This window comes from Mchenga conophoros, linkage group LG17 (genome assembly GCF_057382185.1).
Source record: "Mchenga conophoros isolate Kocher_MC1m ecotype Shallow Benthic linkage group LG17, M_conophoros_male_GT1.1, whole genome shotgun sequence".
Taxonomy (NCBI): Eukaryota; Metazoa; Chordata; class Actinopteri; order Cichliformes; family Cichlidae; genus Mchenga; species Mchenga conophoros.
The window spans coordinates 41,161,792-41,180,313 of record NC_140542.1 but is presented as its reverse complement, the minus strand read 5'-3'; the positions used below and the strand labels follow the sequence as shown (position 1 = coordinate 41,180,313).

General features: G+C 44.9%; 2 protein-coding genes across 2 annotated transcripts in view; both read left to right on the top strand.

The window, feature by feature from the left end:
• cog5 (component of oligomeric golgi complex 5) overlaps positions 1-18,522 on the top strand; it is a 79,733-nt gene that overhangs the window by 47,640 nt on the left and 13,571 nt on the right. Inside the window, exons 7-11 of the mRNA XM_085252575.1 lie at positions 3,395-3,525; positions 6,408-6,567; positions 7,728-7,840; positions 7,949-8,026; positions 11,176-11,257. Of these exons, the coding sequence (XP_085108701.1) occupies positions 3,395-3,525; positions 6,408-6,567; positions 7,728-7,840; positions 7,949-8,026; positions 11,176-11,257 (564 nt within the window). The remainder of the gene's footprint in view (positions 1-3,394; positions 3,526-6,407; positions 6,568-7,727; positions 7,841-7,948; positions 8,027-11,175; positions 11,258-18,522) is intronic.
• On the top strand, positions 15,816-17,272 carry LOC146556011 (uncharacterized). Its single transcript, XM_085252024.1, has one exon. The coding sequence runs from the start codon at positions 15,961-15,963 to the stop codon at positions 16,567-16,569; it is 609 nt and encodes a 202-aa protein (XP_085108150.1). The 5' UTR covers positions 15,816-15,960; the 3' UTR covers positions 16,570-17,272.

Here is an 18,522-nt window from a genome sequence, read left to right as displayed (position 1 = left end):
TATCTGCGGCGTAGCTCGCGAGTGCACTAATTAGAGCTACTTGTCATTGGCATGGCAACAACAGCACCACCAGACAAAGCCAACCCCGACACGTTGGATCAGAATTCAGATCAGGACCGTGTCTGTTTTGTGTAGGGTGAACATGATTTTTCACTACATCTGGCTGCTGCTCTTCATCTGTTTATTCAAGAAATGTAACAGGGATGATGGTCTCTGCAGTCCACCTGTTCTCAGCCACATCAGGTGTTTAGCAGGAGAGAGATGGCCGACCCCGGGGTTATGAAGAGGAACTGAATACAGGCTTTTTCTCTGATGACAATTTACATGAAATGTGAGAGAAAACAGGAAGGAGACCGAACACAAACATTTCTGCTCAGTTTAAACTCTTATGCTGCTCTAAGCACGGCAGAGCTCATAAATGTAGTGACACGTCGTCTCCACTATTTCAAACAGACGTGCACATTGAAAGCAAAAGTGTGTTTTCAGGAATACACAACCAACTTTGTGTGACAAATGCCATATTAACAGACACTGACGTTAGGCTTCAGAGGGAGAGTCTCATTTTTATTGCCAAGAGTCCAAGCTTCACACATTTGGTTTACAAATAATGCCGGTGCACAAATACTTCACACACAAATCCAACAGTCATCCCTGAACAACTTCAGAGCTCGCTCCATCTTTGAAACTGCAGAGGAAGCAGGTAAGCACTAAATAACATCCAAACATCCTAGTTTTGTGTGAAAACAAGAATATTTTGATGAGTATAGAGGTATATCTTTGAACTGTCTCCCCATCTCGCTCATCCTCATGAACACCCCCAGTTGCTTTTTTATTATTATTATTGTTAAGAACAGCTTTTTATCTTGTGTGTTTATATGAGAACACCCACCAGCCAAATATACGGTTCTTTAAGTGCAAACCTATTCAGATTAATTTCACGGGTAATGAATTTCTTTGGTTTTATTATGTATTTATTTGAAATGCTTAGGATGTATGAGGGAGAGCTAATACCCAAAGATTAGAGATCATTGACATTGTGCCTTTAAGCAAATGGACAAACAGAAGGACTAGTTGTGATAGCCTTGAGCTCAGCAGCTGCACAGTCTCTGTGCTTCTTTACGTGCTGTGTTTACAAAGATGTTTCAGGCATTCTTCTTCTTGAAAGCTAAAAATAAAACTTCCTGCAGAGCTGTCTGCTTTGTGTTACAACACATCTCCCCTTTTATCAACAAAGTATTTGTCAGAGAATCTTTCTAAGTTCAGCTTGAAGAAAGTCATTTTGTCTCCTGTTTTTGTTTGGTATGTTTGACGTTTCACAGTAACAAATGGATCCATTTCTCAGTTTTATTTCTATTTCAATGCTTCCCTTTGTCTTTTAGTGCAGATGTGAGCTGACCTGATAAAGGTTTCTTTTATTCGATCTTGTTTGTTTGCTTATCAGGAGGACCATGAGTATGGGCTCATAAAAACTTTGCTAATTAGCTGAAACATCTGCATAGAAACGGATTATTTCAGCTTGAAATTTAAAGGTTCTCTAGCATATCAAGACTCTCTCTCCACACCGTTACATATGTAACGGTGTGGAGAGAGAGTCTCTCACTAAGAGAACCGAGGTTACACTGTAACCGTACGTTCTCAGTCAGAAGGTCATCGTGGTCTAAGGAGCTTGGAAAGAAAAGGGTCTGGACTTCTTTAAGGTTCCTGAAGACGTTTCATCATCACCTTCTCAGATGGGAGGTGAAGCATCTCATGAAATTAAAGCCCCTTTGAAACTGAGAAGTTTGAGGTGTGTTTCCAAGCTGCTGTGATTACCGAGCGTCCAGTATATGACACTTGGTCATAACAGCGTGATGTTTGACATTCACCCAGTGCCATTTCTGGTGTGTATGAGAAACACTGTAAAGCGAGAGGCATATTTCAGTGGTCTCTCCTGACACACTTGCACATCTAACCAAATAGTCTCTGTGGCTGACGCGTGGGTCCAGAGCAAAATCAAACTATATTTAATGTCATTTAAGGATTTGGCAGCTTTGACAGGGAGGTATTAATGAATTTTTTGGGAATGATAACGAGTCAGAGGAGCTCTGTGTGGCCAAACAGAAGCCAGGTACTGCTGCAATGTGGTCTGGGAAACGCTACGTTTCCATGAAGCGCGTAATACTGCTCTCATTGTTCTGCCTCTGGGTGACCGTGTTCTTATGTTCCCTTTGAACTGCAGCAGCTCCAGCTCTGCAGCCCTGTTGTCTCCTCTATGGTTCCTCTAGGTCTTATTCCATTCAGTATCACTGGTCTACTCCATGCATCACTTGGTCCTGTGTGTAAACAATGCAAATAGTTGTGTGCTTTAAAAAAATCCCACAGATCCCAGGCCATTTGTGCGTTACTGAAGATCCACATGACTCTTGTTTTCTGCAAAGGTCATCTAAGCAAGTGTAACACTGTCCCATTAGAGTGGCTACTGTAGTGGTTGACACATCCACCTAACAAGCCAAAGATCCCAGGTTCTTTTCTGGGTGGAGATGGGAATCATAATGGGATTGCATCAGGGACGGCATCTGGTGTAAAACCACTCAAATATGCGGAAGTAACCGCAGTGAAGGCTCATTGGGTGTAGTTGGGCCTGCCATGCGTGGTGTGATAGAGTAGCTCTTACTGTTATCTCTTTGTTCTCTATTTCATACGCTGAATGAATTCACCACGTGTGTACAAAAGTCAAATTTTTCCTTTTGGGTCTAGCACATCATGGCCTGCATTATCTGTGCATATTTAGACACGAGTCAGAAAAGACCCAGTTTCATTGTTAAACACAAACCTAGAAGGAGGCAAAGAGACATGGAGCTCATCTGTTTCATCACGGAAACCATCGCACTGGGTCTGAGGCTTCAAACAGATCGGTTTGACTCGAAGGTGGCTCCTGTCCAACTCCCTCGTCCTCTGTGCCTCATCCTGCCACCTGCCTGTAAACACTGTCTCTCTCTCTCTCTCTCTCTCTCTCTAGACAAATAGCATCTCTGAAATGGGTTGTTATCAGTCCCGGTCACTCTTTCCGCCTCTCTTCTCATATTCAACAGCTGATGTCCTTTTATTTTTCTGTCCTCTCGATCTATCAAAACATAGCCGTGTACTGGAAACATCCATCTGTCACAGGGGGGAGGAGCCTATCCCAGCAAGTCCAACATTGCATTCAAAAAAATAAATAGAGACCGTTTCTAAATGGAAAGATTGTTTGTATGCTTGTGTGCTCTGTATGGGACTGTCCGGGATCAACAGTCAGATACTTTGTGTCTGTTTTAAATTGCAGATTCTGACTCATGTTGATGGTAAAGTTCAGGCTTTGCTCTTTAATAACTTTTGACAGATCCACGTTCAATATTCTCCTGTGTGCTTTCTCCAGACTATCTGTCGCAGGGTGTGGATCTGAGTGGCATCGAGGTGATCGAGAACGACTTGCTGTTGATCAGCAGAGCCAGGCTCGAGGTGGAGAACCAGGCCAAGCGGTTGCTGGAGCAAGGAATGGAAATCCAGGTAGAAAATTTCCGTTCTTTTGTTTTCTACCTGTACTGCGCTGTCTGAGACCCGGTGTGCTGCCTGAGATTTAAGTCTCCTAAGGGAGAATGTCAGTGACTTATCAGGCTGAGAGACCAGTCGGTCTTCACCTGGCAACCACTAACTGGTTGTGGCTATTCTGAAACCAGTTGGCAAATGGTTTCTGGAGGTCGCTGGCAGTCACAGTGAGAGCTGTACCGTGTTTCCATGTGACGGCTTTTAGATGCTGCTGTTGTGAGTAGCGTGCATGTTAGAGTGTGACATACTTCTCACCAAGCAGCAGTGAAAATGTTAAACACAAAATAGCATCATACGTTTGTGATCCTTTAAAAACAGCAGTTATGGGAGAGGTTATACATTTTTTTTGCAATATTTGATAATGAAACATCTACGAAAGAAGAGTTCATTTATGGTGATGAAGAAATAACAACATTAGAGCTATTTCATGTTTAGGTGTGTGAACCCAAAGAGATGCTGAGGAGTGTCTGCAGCTGCTGACAGAGTGGAGATTAGTAGGAGACTGTGACTGTAAGGTTCCTGTGAACGTCTATGTCTGCATCGAGACAATAAGCCGTTCCTCCAGAAATAGAAAAACACACACACACACACACACACACACACACACACACACACACACCTCTGTCCCCCTGGTGTATTCCACCCACAGGAGAAGTATTTTTATCCTGACCACTGCTGTGTGTGTGTGTGTGTACACATATGAAAAACGCACACATCACACATACTGTATGTACTGTATGGACACACAGTGACAGCTTCTTACACAGTTGCTTGTTGTGAATGTTATGTAAGCTTGGACGTGCTGGCTAGGCTGTGTGGGAGATTCACCTCAGTCCTCTGATTTTTGCTAGCAGATACCCTGTAGCCCATCTGGTGAGTGGGAGCTCCACTGACCCACGTAAAAAAACACAACAACAAAAAAACCCACACTGCTCTTCTTTATCTAAAAAAAACAAACAGTGGCTAAAGTCTATAATGTTAATATTATGGGTAACTCTGTTTTCATGAACATCACTGAAGAGCGCTGTTAGGGTTCGTCTGATGTCCTGTCAGACTCTAACGTTAAGGTTTCTAAATGTAAACGTAGCACCGTTGGTGCTTTCACTGTTTCATAGGAACACAGATTAGCTTAGAAATCATCGGCTTAGCTTGCTCTCTCTTCATCACCGCTGACTGCTGCAGTATCCGCATCACTGCCGACACTGCACCGACTGTCTGCCAGTGTCCGACTTCACTCTACCTTTCCTAGCGCATAGGACCCAGAGATACTCCACTGCTCCTGTGGGGCAGCTGCCCATTCCTGAATTGGAACTCAGCCCTTTCTGACTCTAAGGTGCTAACTCTCATTTTTGCAACTTCACACCATTGGCTGCAAACCAGAGAAAACTGCCTGATAAAACCACAAAGATAAAATCGTCACCGACGGGGAAACCCTGCAGCTGCTGACTGCTTCTAGAAATGCTGTCTGTGATTGTTAACCCAGCTCTCAGGATGGTTCTTGGTTTGACATACAGCATAGAAACTAAACATGTCACAGTATTCCTTGAAAACCCTCTTTTCCCTGATCATTAATAATATTTAATTTAAATGTATAATAATGGATAACACAGCAGTTGGGAGTACATTTCATTACAGTAGATGTCCCTAACTGTGACTAAATAAAGACACATAATTCCTTCTCTGTTATCTTCTTCGGTACCATGTGCCGACGCACTACTTTCAAAGAGGTCGGTTACCTTCTGAATACTTTTACTGCATATGACTCTGAATACTGTGACTCCTCTGAGAAAGAAACCTTGGCTCCCTGGTATAACTCTCAGATGCCCGCCCATCCCTGAGTCTGGCTCTTCTGGAGGTTTCTTCCTATTAAAAGGAAGTTTTTCCTTCCCACTGTCACCAAGTGCTTGCTGATAGGGGGCTGTCTGTTTCTTGGGGTTGCTATCAGGACAGGTTAGCTTAGCTTACCATAAAGACTGGAAATACAGGAGAGCAGCTAGCCAGGTTTGTTCAGACTTACCAACTCCTCAACATCTCTGACGAACATGTTTGAAGAAATTAAAAAATGACTAGGATGTTTCTTAATGAACAGCAGCCAGTACTTCTGTAGTATTTCTGGTTGTTTTCTGGCAACGTTGTTGTGACGACAAGACTGTGGCAAGTTTACCCCCTGGCACATTTCATGAGAGAGACGTGGCACTCATATAATCCTGAAGAGATAGTGCTGCCCTACAGAGGCGATCGACATCCATGAATGCACACAGTAGAGGCCGAGGACAGTTTCCGCTTTATGTAGCAGTCATATTAACTTGCTACGTTGTATCTAAGTGCTTCTGATGTTTTCTTTGATTACTGTGTCCATAATGGGAATTAGCATGGCACGTGCTTGGAGATTAGACGGGATACCGATTCATTCAACACTCGAGCACTGAGTCACAGACTCACAACGCGTGTCTGTGTGTGAGTGTGCTTGTTTGCAGGGCGGGGATTTATCAAGTGTTACAGTAGATATGCCTAACAAAGACGCTAACAAAGCTAAGAAGTGTAATGCAGGTCAAGTTAGCCAAAACATTTTTAGCGACCTTATTAATGCTATCAGAAAGGCTTTTATAGAAGATAACTGACACTGACAAAAACAATAATGTTACTTTTCTCTCCATCAAATGTTTTTTGTTCTTGTGTGAATTAAGCTAAATCTAAATGAATGTAGCAGTGGACCTGCAGCTGCTTCGTTCTGTGAGATTAAGCTGTTTGGTGACCGCTTTTAAAGCGGTCACCAAACAGATGCTGATATCGACGCCTCATTCATTTTCACCCCCCCCCCCTCTCTTTCTTTTGATAATCAGAACCCAACCCAGGTTGGCACAGCCCTTCAGGTCTTCTATAATCTGGGTAATCTCAGAGAAACCATCAGCCATGTGGTTGGGGGTTACCAGACCACCATACAGGACAACATCACTAGTGCTCTTGACATCAAAGGCCTGACACAGCCAGCTAACCCCAGAGGTAAGCCTGAAGAAGACTGTGCTTCAGAAAGGTTTGCCCACTGAGTGCATTGTTCTAATTTGTAATGATCAAACAGAAGAACATTTAATAATTGGATCTATTTCATGAGTTGGTTTGAAAAACAGTGGTGTGAACAAGTGTTTACCCCCTTTGTCGCACATAAATGTTTCAGATCAATTTGAATATTGGACAAAGATAACACAAGTAAACACAAAATGCAGTTTCTAAATGAAGGTGTTTGTGATGCAGACTGCTTCTGCCAACATTTGTGAAAGAATGGGTCACTTGGTGAATTCCAGATTGGTACTGTAATGGGATGCCACCTATTGTGATATTTCCTTACTACCAAATATTCCATAGTCAGCTGTTAGCGGTATTCCAACAAAGTGACTGGGAATGACAGGACCTCTGCTGTGTACAGTCACAGAGCGGGGTCAGCGGATGCTGAGGCGCATCGCGCACAGAGGTCCCAACTTTCTGCAGAGTTAGTCGCTATAGACCTCCAAACTTCATGGGGCCTTCAGATTAACTCGGTGTGTACAGAGCTTCAGAAGCTGTTTGGATCCAAGCATTACATCACCAAAGCGATGTGTTGGAAGCAGTGGTGTGGCGAAGCTATGGAGTGACGAGTTGCGCTTCTCCACATGGACCAGTCTGGGTTTGGCAGCTGCCAGGAGAATGATGCTTGTCTCACTGCGCTGTGCCAAGTTTGTGGGGGGGGGGGGGTTACAGTCTGACCTCACCAATGTGCTGCTAAGATGGCCAGAAATTCCCACAAACACCACAGACACACTTCCAAACCTCATGGAAAGCAGGTAGAGTCGAAGCTTTTGTAACTGCAAAGGGCACATTGTACTAAACTCTGTGGTTTAAGAATGTTGCTCATGTGTTTGATGGCAAATGAGCAAATACTTATCTCGGTCCTCTGTGCCACTGAACTCCACAAGACTATTAAAAACTGTATGTCAGTATTATTCCATTACTGAAACTAGTCCCCAGCGTATATACTGCAGTATTTCACACTAAATTTGTTAAAATCTGCAATCTTTATGAGACTATATTTGTAAGAAATCGTTGACACATGTTGAGTAAACCTGGAGAAAATCTAATTAGGAAGCTGCTTTGTTGGTGGAAATGATTTGTGGTTGATGTTCCTCTAGGCGCTCCTGGCAGAGCAGTGCTACCAACACCAGGCAACACAGCTGCTTTCCGTGCTGGTCTGTGGACCAACCTGGAGAAACTGATGGACCAGATATGTGCTGCATCCAGACAAGTACATATACATATACACACTGAAGCCCGAGCGTTAAATAAAACAGCACAGCTGCCAGCGTGGCTGATGAATTAAGTACGAGGCCATCTTTGTTGTGTGTCGTTTCAGGTACAGCACCTGCAGAAAGTCCTGATGAAGAAGAGAGACCCCGTCACTCACGTGTGCTTCATTGATGAGATCATCAAGGTGGGTGAGCTATACTGCTACTCTGGTGTTTCATTAGTGAAACCCAGTAATAATACTCAAGCAAAAGTCACATGCAGAATAACCAGGAGACTTTACATGTCAGTTGGTCCAAATGGAAATAAAATACTTGCTGCAGACCTCAGTAAATTATATTTTTATAATTACTTTCAGTATTCTGTTCCCCTGGTGTCCCACTCGCAAAGGAAGCACGAGTCCCAAAGAGGTGTTTAAAAAACCGGAACAATGTTCAAATTTGAGATCAAGCCCATTTGATTTGTTTATACAGTGTTGAGAGAAAGAGTTTGGCCCCGTCCTGATGTTTGTCACACTTAAATGTTTCAGATCAAACTGTAAATGTTAGACAAAGATAACACACAAAATGCAGTTTCTAAATGAAGGTGATTATTATTAAGGTGAAAAATCTGCACGTGTAAAAGTGATGGCCCCCTGGTGGGCCCCCTCAGCGTCTGCAATAACTGGCAGTGAGTCTTTACAGCTCTGTGGAGGAATCTGGGTCCACTCATATTTGCAGAATTGTTGTAATTCAGCCACATTGGAGGGTTTTTGAGCATCAACCGTGTTTTTAAGGTCCTGCACCAGCGTCTCAGTTGGATTCAACTCAGGATTTGACCAGTCTTCATTTGGTTTTTCTTAAGCCAATCAGAGGACGACTCACTGCTGTGGTTTGGATCATTGTTGCAGAACACAAGCGTGCTTCAGCTTGAGGTCACAATCAGATGTTGGGACACTTTCCTTCAGGATGTTTTGGTCGACGGCAGAATTCATGGCTCCATTTTCCCAGAGGTGTAAAGTAACAGAGTACAAATACTTTTGGTCAGGCTGGTCCTATTTAAGGTATCTGTTGATTGAGAACAGGTGTGGCAGTAATCAGGCCTGTGTGTGGCTGAAGAAATCAAACTGTGACACACCACAGTTAATTCATTTTATAACCGGGGGGCCATGCAGGTTTAATAATAATCACCTTCATTTAGAAGCTGCATTATGTGTTTATTGGTGTTGTCTTTGTCTAACATTTACATTTGTTTGATCATCTGAAACATTCAAGTGTGACAAACATCAGTACGGGTGCAAACACGTTCTCACACAGCGGCCAGCAGCACGAGTTCGTTTGCCTGCCTCCACAGAAACCGAGTTGTAGAAATGAAAGCAGGAGAATGTTACTATGGAAACAAAGCTCTCACCAATTACCCAGAGATGGAGGTGTGAGTTTGGGACCTAATGACATGTCTAAATGCAAGTCTCCTCAGCAGTGCAGCAGCACCATCAGCTTCACTGTTATGGACACAAGTATACATGTAAGAATGGACTGGCTGTCAGCAGCTCTGAAAGCATTACATGAAAATATGTTGAAGGTACAGTCAAAGTTCTGAACACTAATTCAGACATGTAAATGTGACAGAATCAGCTGTAAATTATTATGAGGAAGATGTTATTTTGCATCATGTACTCAGGAGTGTAGCTGAATAACACCTCGCTGATTCTGAAGTAGTTGTTACATTTCTGGGGCTTTTTCATGCACAGTTACACACAATTATGCAAAAACCTGTTTGTTCTTCCACGTTACAGGAGCGCTTGTTTTCCCCTCCATCACAGTTTTTCATGTGATAATAGTAAACTCACCACACGCCCATTCTACTTACAGAGAAAATCTCTGTGTGACAAACATGTGGCTGACCTGAACAACTGAGCTGATGAAACTCTGTTTAGTTCTCCACACTTGGTCAGTGTCATTCACCTAAAATCATAATAATATATTAATAATCATATGTCAGTAATATATGAAGTTACTGTAACTACGAGTGGATTCTGCAATAGAGAATGCAACAGCCAGATATGAACCCACTCCCAGAGATGAGCCAGTCCTTGCCAGTACTCTTTACCAGCCCTGTAACCTTTTGCCGTGTCTTTTCATTTCCAAACCACAGTGTTAAAACTCTGGCTGTAAAAATCAGATGATAAGTTCAGGATACTGTAAGCAGGAGATGAACAGACACCAGCAATCAGCCACTCACAGTCAAGCCTGAATTTTCACGGTAAATAAAACACAGACCGGTTCTTTGTACTCTACCTGAACACTAAAAGGGCTTTACATACAATATTCACACCCACTCATACAAGGACTGTGCTTTCTAAATAACATTCACATACATTGGATTTACAGCTTGGAAACTTGGAGCATATCCACCAACCCAGAGTTAACAAAGTGTTGCTTTGGCAAAATAAGCATGAACTGTAAAACTTGTCTGTACTGCCAAGATTGCTGAGCATGTCCTCACTGAGCACTGAGCAGGCTCTATCCATGAATGGCTCTACGTTACTGAGAAGCAGATTAAATCCTTATTTTTGTGACGGATTGTGACGCTAATACTGGAACGCATTAAGTTTTTATGGATCTGGATCTTTCAGAGAGTGACTTTTGTCCTGTCTGCCTCCCCTCATACCCAGCTGACCCTCCCTCCTCTGGTTACGCTGAAGGGAGTTTTTCCTCCCCACTTTCATCAAGTTCTTGCTCATAAAAGCAGTGGGGGCTCTTTAGCTTACAATATAATGCATTTTGAGGTCACTGTTGTTATAAATAAAACTTAATTCAATTTGAAAAAAACTGAATTGAAACTTGTCTCTAAATTCCAACTTCAAAGTAACTTTTGTTAATTAGAAATACAGAAACCAACAAAGACAGATGTGCAGACAGTGGGGAAAGTGGGAGGTCAGAGGCATGCCCAACAGACCTGCAGCATGCTTCTCTAATAGAGCACTGAGAACAATACACAGGAACATGCCCGGTTCCATGAAATAATTAAAGCACTTTCCACAATCAGGTTACCGTATGTGTGTTGATGTGTGTATGTGTCTGCAAGTTCATGTTTCATACGAGTTTTGATTGTAGTTCCTGTGTGTCGATGCAGGTGTGAGTTTAACCCGTCAAACGTGGGAAAGTGTCACACAGAGATTTTCTCTGTGAGTAGAATGGGCGTGCGGTGGGTTTACTGTTATCACATGAAAAACTGTGATGGAGGGGAAACAAGCGCTCCTGTAACGTGGAAAAAAAAGGTTTTTGTAGGGCGCTGGTTAATCAGGGCGACGTGGTCGAGTGTCAGATAATCAGTATTCCTTTGTTTTACCAACAGGATAGTCAACCTGATATCCTCTACACCTTCTGGAACAATATAACTACGACGCTCAGTGAAGAGTTTCATAAAGCGACTGAAGGTAAGGCTGTTTATTCTCCCGTTTTCACTCCTGTGCACCGTCTGTCATGATTTTTCTTTTCACACAGATTCAAACAGAGTTTGTTCCACTTGTCGAGCTGTTGTGTAAGAAAGTAAATGTTCTGTGTTGTGCATATGTAACAGAAGCATCGCCATGTCCCAGAGCGCGCTGTGCTTCGGGTGAGCTCAGTCCCAAACCTGCAGACACATCCTGTTTTCTGTGTTTACATACAATCCAGATGTCATAGGGAGAACACTGGACAGGTTACCCATCTGTCACAGGGCTGACGCGGAGAGACACTCGAATATTCACACCTGTGGTCTGTTCATGCATGTTTTTGGACTGTGGGAGGAAACCAGAGTATGCAGAGAGAACATGCAGACTGCATACAGAAACACCTCAGTATGCTCTGAACCGTAGGACTTTCGTGCTGTGAAGCCACAGTGCTAACAACAATACTAAATAAATCCATTCTCGTGCTCGGTGAGGAAGCCGGACATGCAAACACCATACCAGCGTGCTTCCTTTTAGAAATACTCCAAGTTCTTTATGTCTGTAACAAAGTTAAATGATGACCATTATTTCTACATTCAAATCATTTGTTGTAATAATATTTATTTTGTCATTTTCCATTAGTAGATCTATTTTCGTTCCCAGTTGAAATTTCACGCAAAGCACTTGAAATTGACAGAATAGACACTCTCAAATCAAATCAAATCAAATCACTTTTATTGTCACATCACATGTGCAGGCACACTGGCACAGCACATGCGAGTGAAATTCTTGTGTGCGAGCCCCACAAGCAACAGAGATGTGCAAACACAACAACACAAACGAGCAAAATACAAGAATGGCCAACCTGAAACTAATAAATATATGTACAATATATAATAGTGTATGCATTTCTGGATGTGTATACTAAATATTTTCCTACGTGTGTGTGTGTGTGTGTGTGTGTATACACATTTTTACAAATTAAATAGTAAAAAATAATAATAATAATAATAATAATAATAATAAAATATATAAAATATACAGAGTTGAATATGTGCAAAACAAGTGGCATTTATATACAGTGTGGAGTGCATAATGTTGAAGTTCCAGTAGTGAAGCTGAGGTGTCTATGACGTGTTCAGCAGTCTGATGGCCTGGTGGAAGAAGCTGTCTCTCAGTCTGCTGGTACGGGACCGGATGCTGCAGAACCTCCTTCCTGATGGAAGTAGTCTGAACAGTTTATGGCTGGGGTGACTGGAGTCCTTGATGATCCTCCCCGCTTTCCTCAGGCACCGCTTCCTGTAGATGTCTTGGAGGGAGGGAAGCTCACCTCCAATTATCCGTTCAGAGCACCGCACTACTCGCTGGAGAGCTTTGCAGTTGTAGGCGGTGCTGTTGCCATACCAGGTGGTGATGCATCCAGTGAGGATGCTCTCAATGGCACAGTGATAGAAGGTCCTGAGGATGCGGGGGCTCATGCCGAATCTTTTCAGTCTCCTGAGAAAGAAGAGGCGCTGCTGCGCCTTCTTCACTGTTTTGTTTGTGTGTACTGACCACGTAAGATCCTCAGCCAGATGTACTCCAAGGAACCGGAAGCTGCTCACTCTCTCCACAGCAGCGCCGTTGATGGTGATGGGGGTGTGTACTTCTCTGCACCTCCGGAAGTCCACTATCAACTCCTTTGTCTTTGCGACGTTGAGGGTGAGATGGTTGTCTTGACACCAGTGGGTCAGGGCGCTGACCTCCTCCCTGTAAGTCGTCTCATCACTGTTGGTGATAAGACCCACCACTGTAGTGTCGTCCGCAAACTTCACAATGATGTTGGAGCTGTTAGTGGCTGTGCAGTCGTAGGTGTAGAGTGAGTACAGGAGAGGGCTCAGTACACACCCCTGTGGAGCACCAGTGTTCAGTGTGATGGGGGATGAGGTGATGCTGCCCAGTCTGACCACCTGGCGTCTGTCAGACAGGAAGCTAAGGATCCAGCTGCAGAGGGAGCTGCTCAGTCCTAGATCCTGCAGTTTCCTGTCCAGCTTCGAGGGAACGATGGTATTGAATGCTGAGCTGTAATCTACAAACAGCATCCTCACATACGTGTCTCTCTTCTCCAGGTGTGACAGGGCAGTGTGTAGTGTCAGGGCTATGGCATCATTAGTGGACCTGTTGTGGCGGTATGCAAACTGTAGAGGGTCCAGTGAGTCGGGTAGTGCAGAGCGGATGAAGTCCCTGACCAGCTTCTCGAAGCATTTGCTTACGATGGGGGTCAGGGCTACAGGTCGCCAGTCGTTCAATGAGGAGATGGTGGAGGATTTGGGTACAGGGACGATGGTGGCCATTTTGAAGCAGGCTGGGACTACAGACAGAGAGAGGGAAAGGTTGAAGATGTGCGTGAACACTCCAGCCAGCTGAGCCGCGCATGACCTGAGGACGCGGCCGGGAATCCCGTCCGGACCAGTAGCTTTGCGTGCGTTCACCTTCCTGAAGCACTTCCGCACATCCTCCTCAGACACAGTGTGCGCACTGACGTCATCCGCGGTGCGCACACTGTCCGGTCTCATGGTGTTCGCCGTGTCGAATCTAGCGTAGAATACGTTTAGATCCTCACACAGAGAGGCCGTGGTCTGCGGTGTGCTGGTTTTCCCTCTAAAGTCTGTGATCGTGTTGAGTCCCTGCCACATACTCCGAGGGTTGTCAAACTGTTGCTCCACCCTGTCCCTGTACTCACGTTTGGCTGCAATCTTTTGGTCTATTTATATAAAAATGTCTGCATGTAAAACCAGACATTACCGGCTTTAGCCTTTCCCCTGTCCTGCAGAGAGCCGTGTGGATTCTCTGAGCCTTTGCCCTTGAAGACCTTCACAGAGAGTTAAACCTCTCCCTACAGGGTTTACACTCAGTTCCACAGGACTCTCGATGCTGTGGGGCTATCTTGGCTGGACAGTGAATCTGGATTGGCAGGCTTCCCCTTTTAAAGAAGTATACAAGTCTACTGGAGAATTTGTTTTGTGGGATGTGACTGAGTGTCCTGATACGGGTTATCTCAGAACATAGTGTTGGACTCACTGTTTCAGCTATTTGGTCCCTGTACGTGTCCCTTTGTTGGGCAGCCATTGCAAACTGCACTGGTGTTGGTGTGTGACATGCTGTGAGTGAACATTAGCACATAACCCTGTAATGATGCACACACATGAGATGCTGTTTCTGATTTCACAAACAGCTTACAAATTGTCTTTGAGATGCAGTTAGTTGATGACAGTTGTGGCCAAAAGCTGTGGGCAGAAACCAAAAGAATGAAACGGTGTCTGGAAGCAGCAGAAATGAGCTTCAGGGATTTGGGTCGTGCCTCAGAGACAGGAGAAGGAGTTTGATCATTCAAGGCTCAAAACAGATCTGCTGCACCTCCACAGCCGTTTGAGGTGGTTTGCGGATGTGGCTGGGATCCCGATTGGACGCTTCTTAGTTTAGGTGTTTCAGGATTGGCCTGCAGGGGGACAGACCTGGGGCATGCTGCAGAGATGGGTCAGTGTGGCTGGTTTGGAAACACCTCTGTGTCTGCCTGGAAGAGCTGGAGGAGGGAGTCAGGGGGAGGGTATCTGAGCATCTGTACTGAGTTTGCTGACCTCAGTCTAGTCTGTCAGCAGATGGTGGTGGATGGAATCAGGTTTTTTGTTTGGCTAAGAAAATGAGCATTTGGAAATGTGGCGTGGTTTTTGGGGTTGCTGGGCCTCGTGTCTAACTGCAAAGTTTTAAACACACATAAGAACCAACAAAAAAAAATTCAGTAATAACTTTGTCAGTATTGATTATTGATTACAGTATTGACCATTTTCAGTGTTTCTGGTGAGTAGAATCATCTGGAACAAGTTTAAAATGTTTGAAGGTTTTGGTTTAACTCAGTAATCATCCCTCAGGTGTTCTTCATCTTATCAGACTCTGTAAACTACAGGTGTCCAGCCCCAGGCCTCGAGGGCCGGTGTCCTGCAGGTTTTAGATGTGTCCTTGATCCAACACAGCTGATTTAAATGGCTAAATGACCTCCTCAACATGTCTTGTAGTTCTCCAGAGGCCTGGTAATGAACTAATCATTTGATTCAGGTGTGCTGACCCAGGGTGAGATCCTGCAGGACACCGGCCCTCGAGGCCTGGAGTTGGGCACCCCTGCTGTACCGGTGATGAATCGACAAAAGCAGCCCCTCAAAAAAACAAAGAAATAAATAAATTTTAAAAAGTAAATAATTTTGACGCAATTATTCTCTCGCTGTCACATGGAGGCGTTGGGTGGCGAGTGAGAACAGGAGAGGTGGATTTGGCTGCTCGCTAACATTTCACTGTCATGGCCTCTGTGTTGTGTGTGTGAGTGTGTGTGTGTGTGAGTGTGTGTTGTGAAATCTGTTTATGTTGTCCTAGTAAGGCTACCATGAGGGCAGCCACTAGAGGTCGCTAGGAGACCGGTGGTATATGTGTTTTTCCAGAAATTGATGTAGCGACGTACACTGCTGCTACAATTCAATAAAAGTGGTTCGTGCTTGAGAACCCTGCGTCTTATTGCCTCCGAACTATTCTTGAGCTCTCAGCGAAGGCGGTCGCACTTTCTCCTCTCCTCCTCACCCTTATCTTCCCTGCTTCGCCTCTATGTCCTTGTCTTGTCTTGTGTGAATTTACTTTCCCTGGAACAGTCTCTCACTGTCGTTCTCTAAACCTAAAAGAGAATTATGGATTTGATCAACTGGTCTCTGAGTGCTATTGACACCCTTTTCTCAACGAGAAGTCGGGGCTCGGGAGAGCCTGAGTTCCCTGGAGGGACTTTCCCTGCCGGTTACACGATGGACGGGTGGCAGAACTGGAGGACCGTGTGCCTGGCGGGACTGTCGATCGAGGACGCTGAAGATATCTACCTATTCGGAACCATGATAACAGGGTTCATGCTGATCGGCGTTGGCTTAGCCCTGGTTTATCAGAGAAATAAGAAAGCGGAACCGGCTGTTCAAACCCCCACAAGGCTGCCCGCTGGATTCGAAGCGACGGGACGAGGTGCGACCTCTCACAACGAACGTAATATGGTCAACACCTTGCAGACGCTTACAGCTGCTGTGAAGGCTCAAAACAACACCATTGAGCGTATGAGGGGAAACATCAGAGAGAGGCCTGCTCAAAATGAGACCCTTGAGCGACAGTTGGAAAACATCGCGGAACGGATCACTGCAGTTGTGAGGTCTCAGAATCAAAAGACTAACAACACCACGGAACAGAAGTTTGATACCATCATGGGGAGGCTCGCAGCTCTTCAACGGGAGATCGAGAGACCAGCCTCGGAGTGCTAGAATTCGAGCTGCTCACAAAGGAGAAATCAACAATATTCAACATTTGGACACCACGGCTCCAGCTGCAGGCCCAAGGCTGGAGCCCACCAAAACAACTCCCTGATAACGACTGTGTGATGACTATTCTTCCCACCCCATGAAGGACACCTGGATTGGCTGGAGGACTGTTTACTTAGCCTGATAGGCCGAAGGACACTGTCTCAGCTAAACTATGGACACGCACACACACACACACACTTACACTGATAAGCACTCACTCATCCCCCTCCCTTTCCAACGCCTTCGATGCTTGTGCCCTACCGGGGATGATAGCAGTCAACTGGACCAGCACAGATGCTGCAGGACCGGATGCGCTGTCTACGCCGGCTCTCTCTTACCCTTTACCCGCCCTGTTGCTTGTCTCGTGTTTCTATGGTGTATTGATAGTCATGTGCTTTTGTGCTGAGGTGTTTTTTCTGTTATCAAACTGTTCTCCCACTAGGAGCTCAGTCTGAGTGGAGTTTTTTTTCTCCTCCTCTTACCTCATGTAGTGTATTTTCGTTGTTTTTTTCCTATCAGCCTACCTTCTGACATGTCTGCCCAATGTGATGTTTGTGTAAAGTTGGTCAGAAGGTTCCTTTGTGAGTGCGCATGCGCCATTAGCGTGCTGCCTGCTGTAACCCCTAATTTCCCTCGGGATGAATAAAGTATTCTGATTCTGATTCTGATTCTGACATGGTGTCAGAATTGAGGACTTCACGCCGAGTTACACAAAGAAATGGCTAAATTTGGACCTCCGGAGCCGTTCGACTTTACACAGCTGGCAGAGTGGCCGATATGGCGGCAGAGATTCTCCCGTTTTCGAGTGGCGTCCAAGCTAGGGATGGAGAGCGGCGAAGTGCAGGTGAACTCGTTTCTTTACTCAATGGGGAGAGATGCCGAACCAATATATGGCTCATTTGTGTTTCCTGCTGCTACGGAGGCCAGGCCAAGTCCGCAGTTTGAGTATGATCTGGTTATACAAAAGTTCGATGAGCACTTTGTCCCAAAGAGAAACGTTATCCACGACCGCGCCTGTTTTCACAAACGGAGCCAGAGGGCCGGGGAGACGGTCGAGGCTTTCGTGCGGAGCCTGTACGAGCTCGCGCAGCACTGCGAGTTCGGCGGCAGTAAAGACGAGCAGATCCGGGATTGTATCGTCATTGGATTAATTGACAAAGATGTTTCACAAAAACTCCAGCTCGAGGCGGACTTAACTCTGGATAGAGCCATTCAACTAGCACGCCAGAGTGAACAAGTCAAACAGCAAAGTGCAGACCAAGTGGAAAGCACGGTGAATGAGGTGAAACAGAGGCATTATAACAGCATGAGAAGGAGTTACTACCAACCTCATCAGGTACGTGAGCAACAGCATGGTGAGAGTAAACCAAAATGCCAAAGATGCAACAGGGTGCATGACAAAAGAGAAAACTGCCCAGCCCGCAATAAAAGATGCAGAAAGTGCAATAAGTTGGGACACTTTGAAGTTGTATGCAAAACCAAAATGCTAAAAGAGGTCAGGGCTGAGGCTGTACAGGACTCAGATGAGGATTCATTCTTCATAGGGGAGCTTTTCCTGGGAGCAGTAATTGAGCCAAAAACAACAGTCATTGAGGAGTCAGGCTCAGATGCCGACTGGGACATTGAGCTATTGGTAAATGGCAGTCCAGTTGATTTCAAAATTGATACAGGCGCAGACACCACTGTTATGACAGAAACGACCCTTAATAAGCTACAGCAGAGACCCAAACTTATCCAGTGTAAGCCAACTGTGTACAGCCCTGGTGGAAAAGTCAAGTGCATGGGTAAATTCCTTGCTACTACAGTGTACAAAAGCCAAAAGTACCAGTACTGGATTACAGTTATAAAAGGGCAATATGCAAGTAACCTACTGGTGAAGACAGTGGCAAAGCGCATGGGACTAGTCACTAGAGT

Excerpts from the sequence above, each read along its gene's own strand:
- LOC146556011 (XM_085252024.1), top strand. The coding sequence starts at position 15,961 with ATGGATTTGATCAACTGGTCTCTGAGTGCTATTGACACCCTTTTCTCA.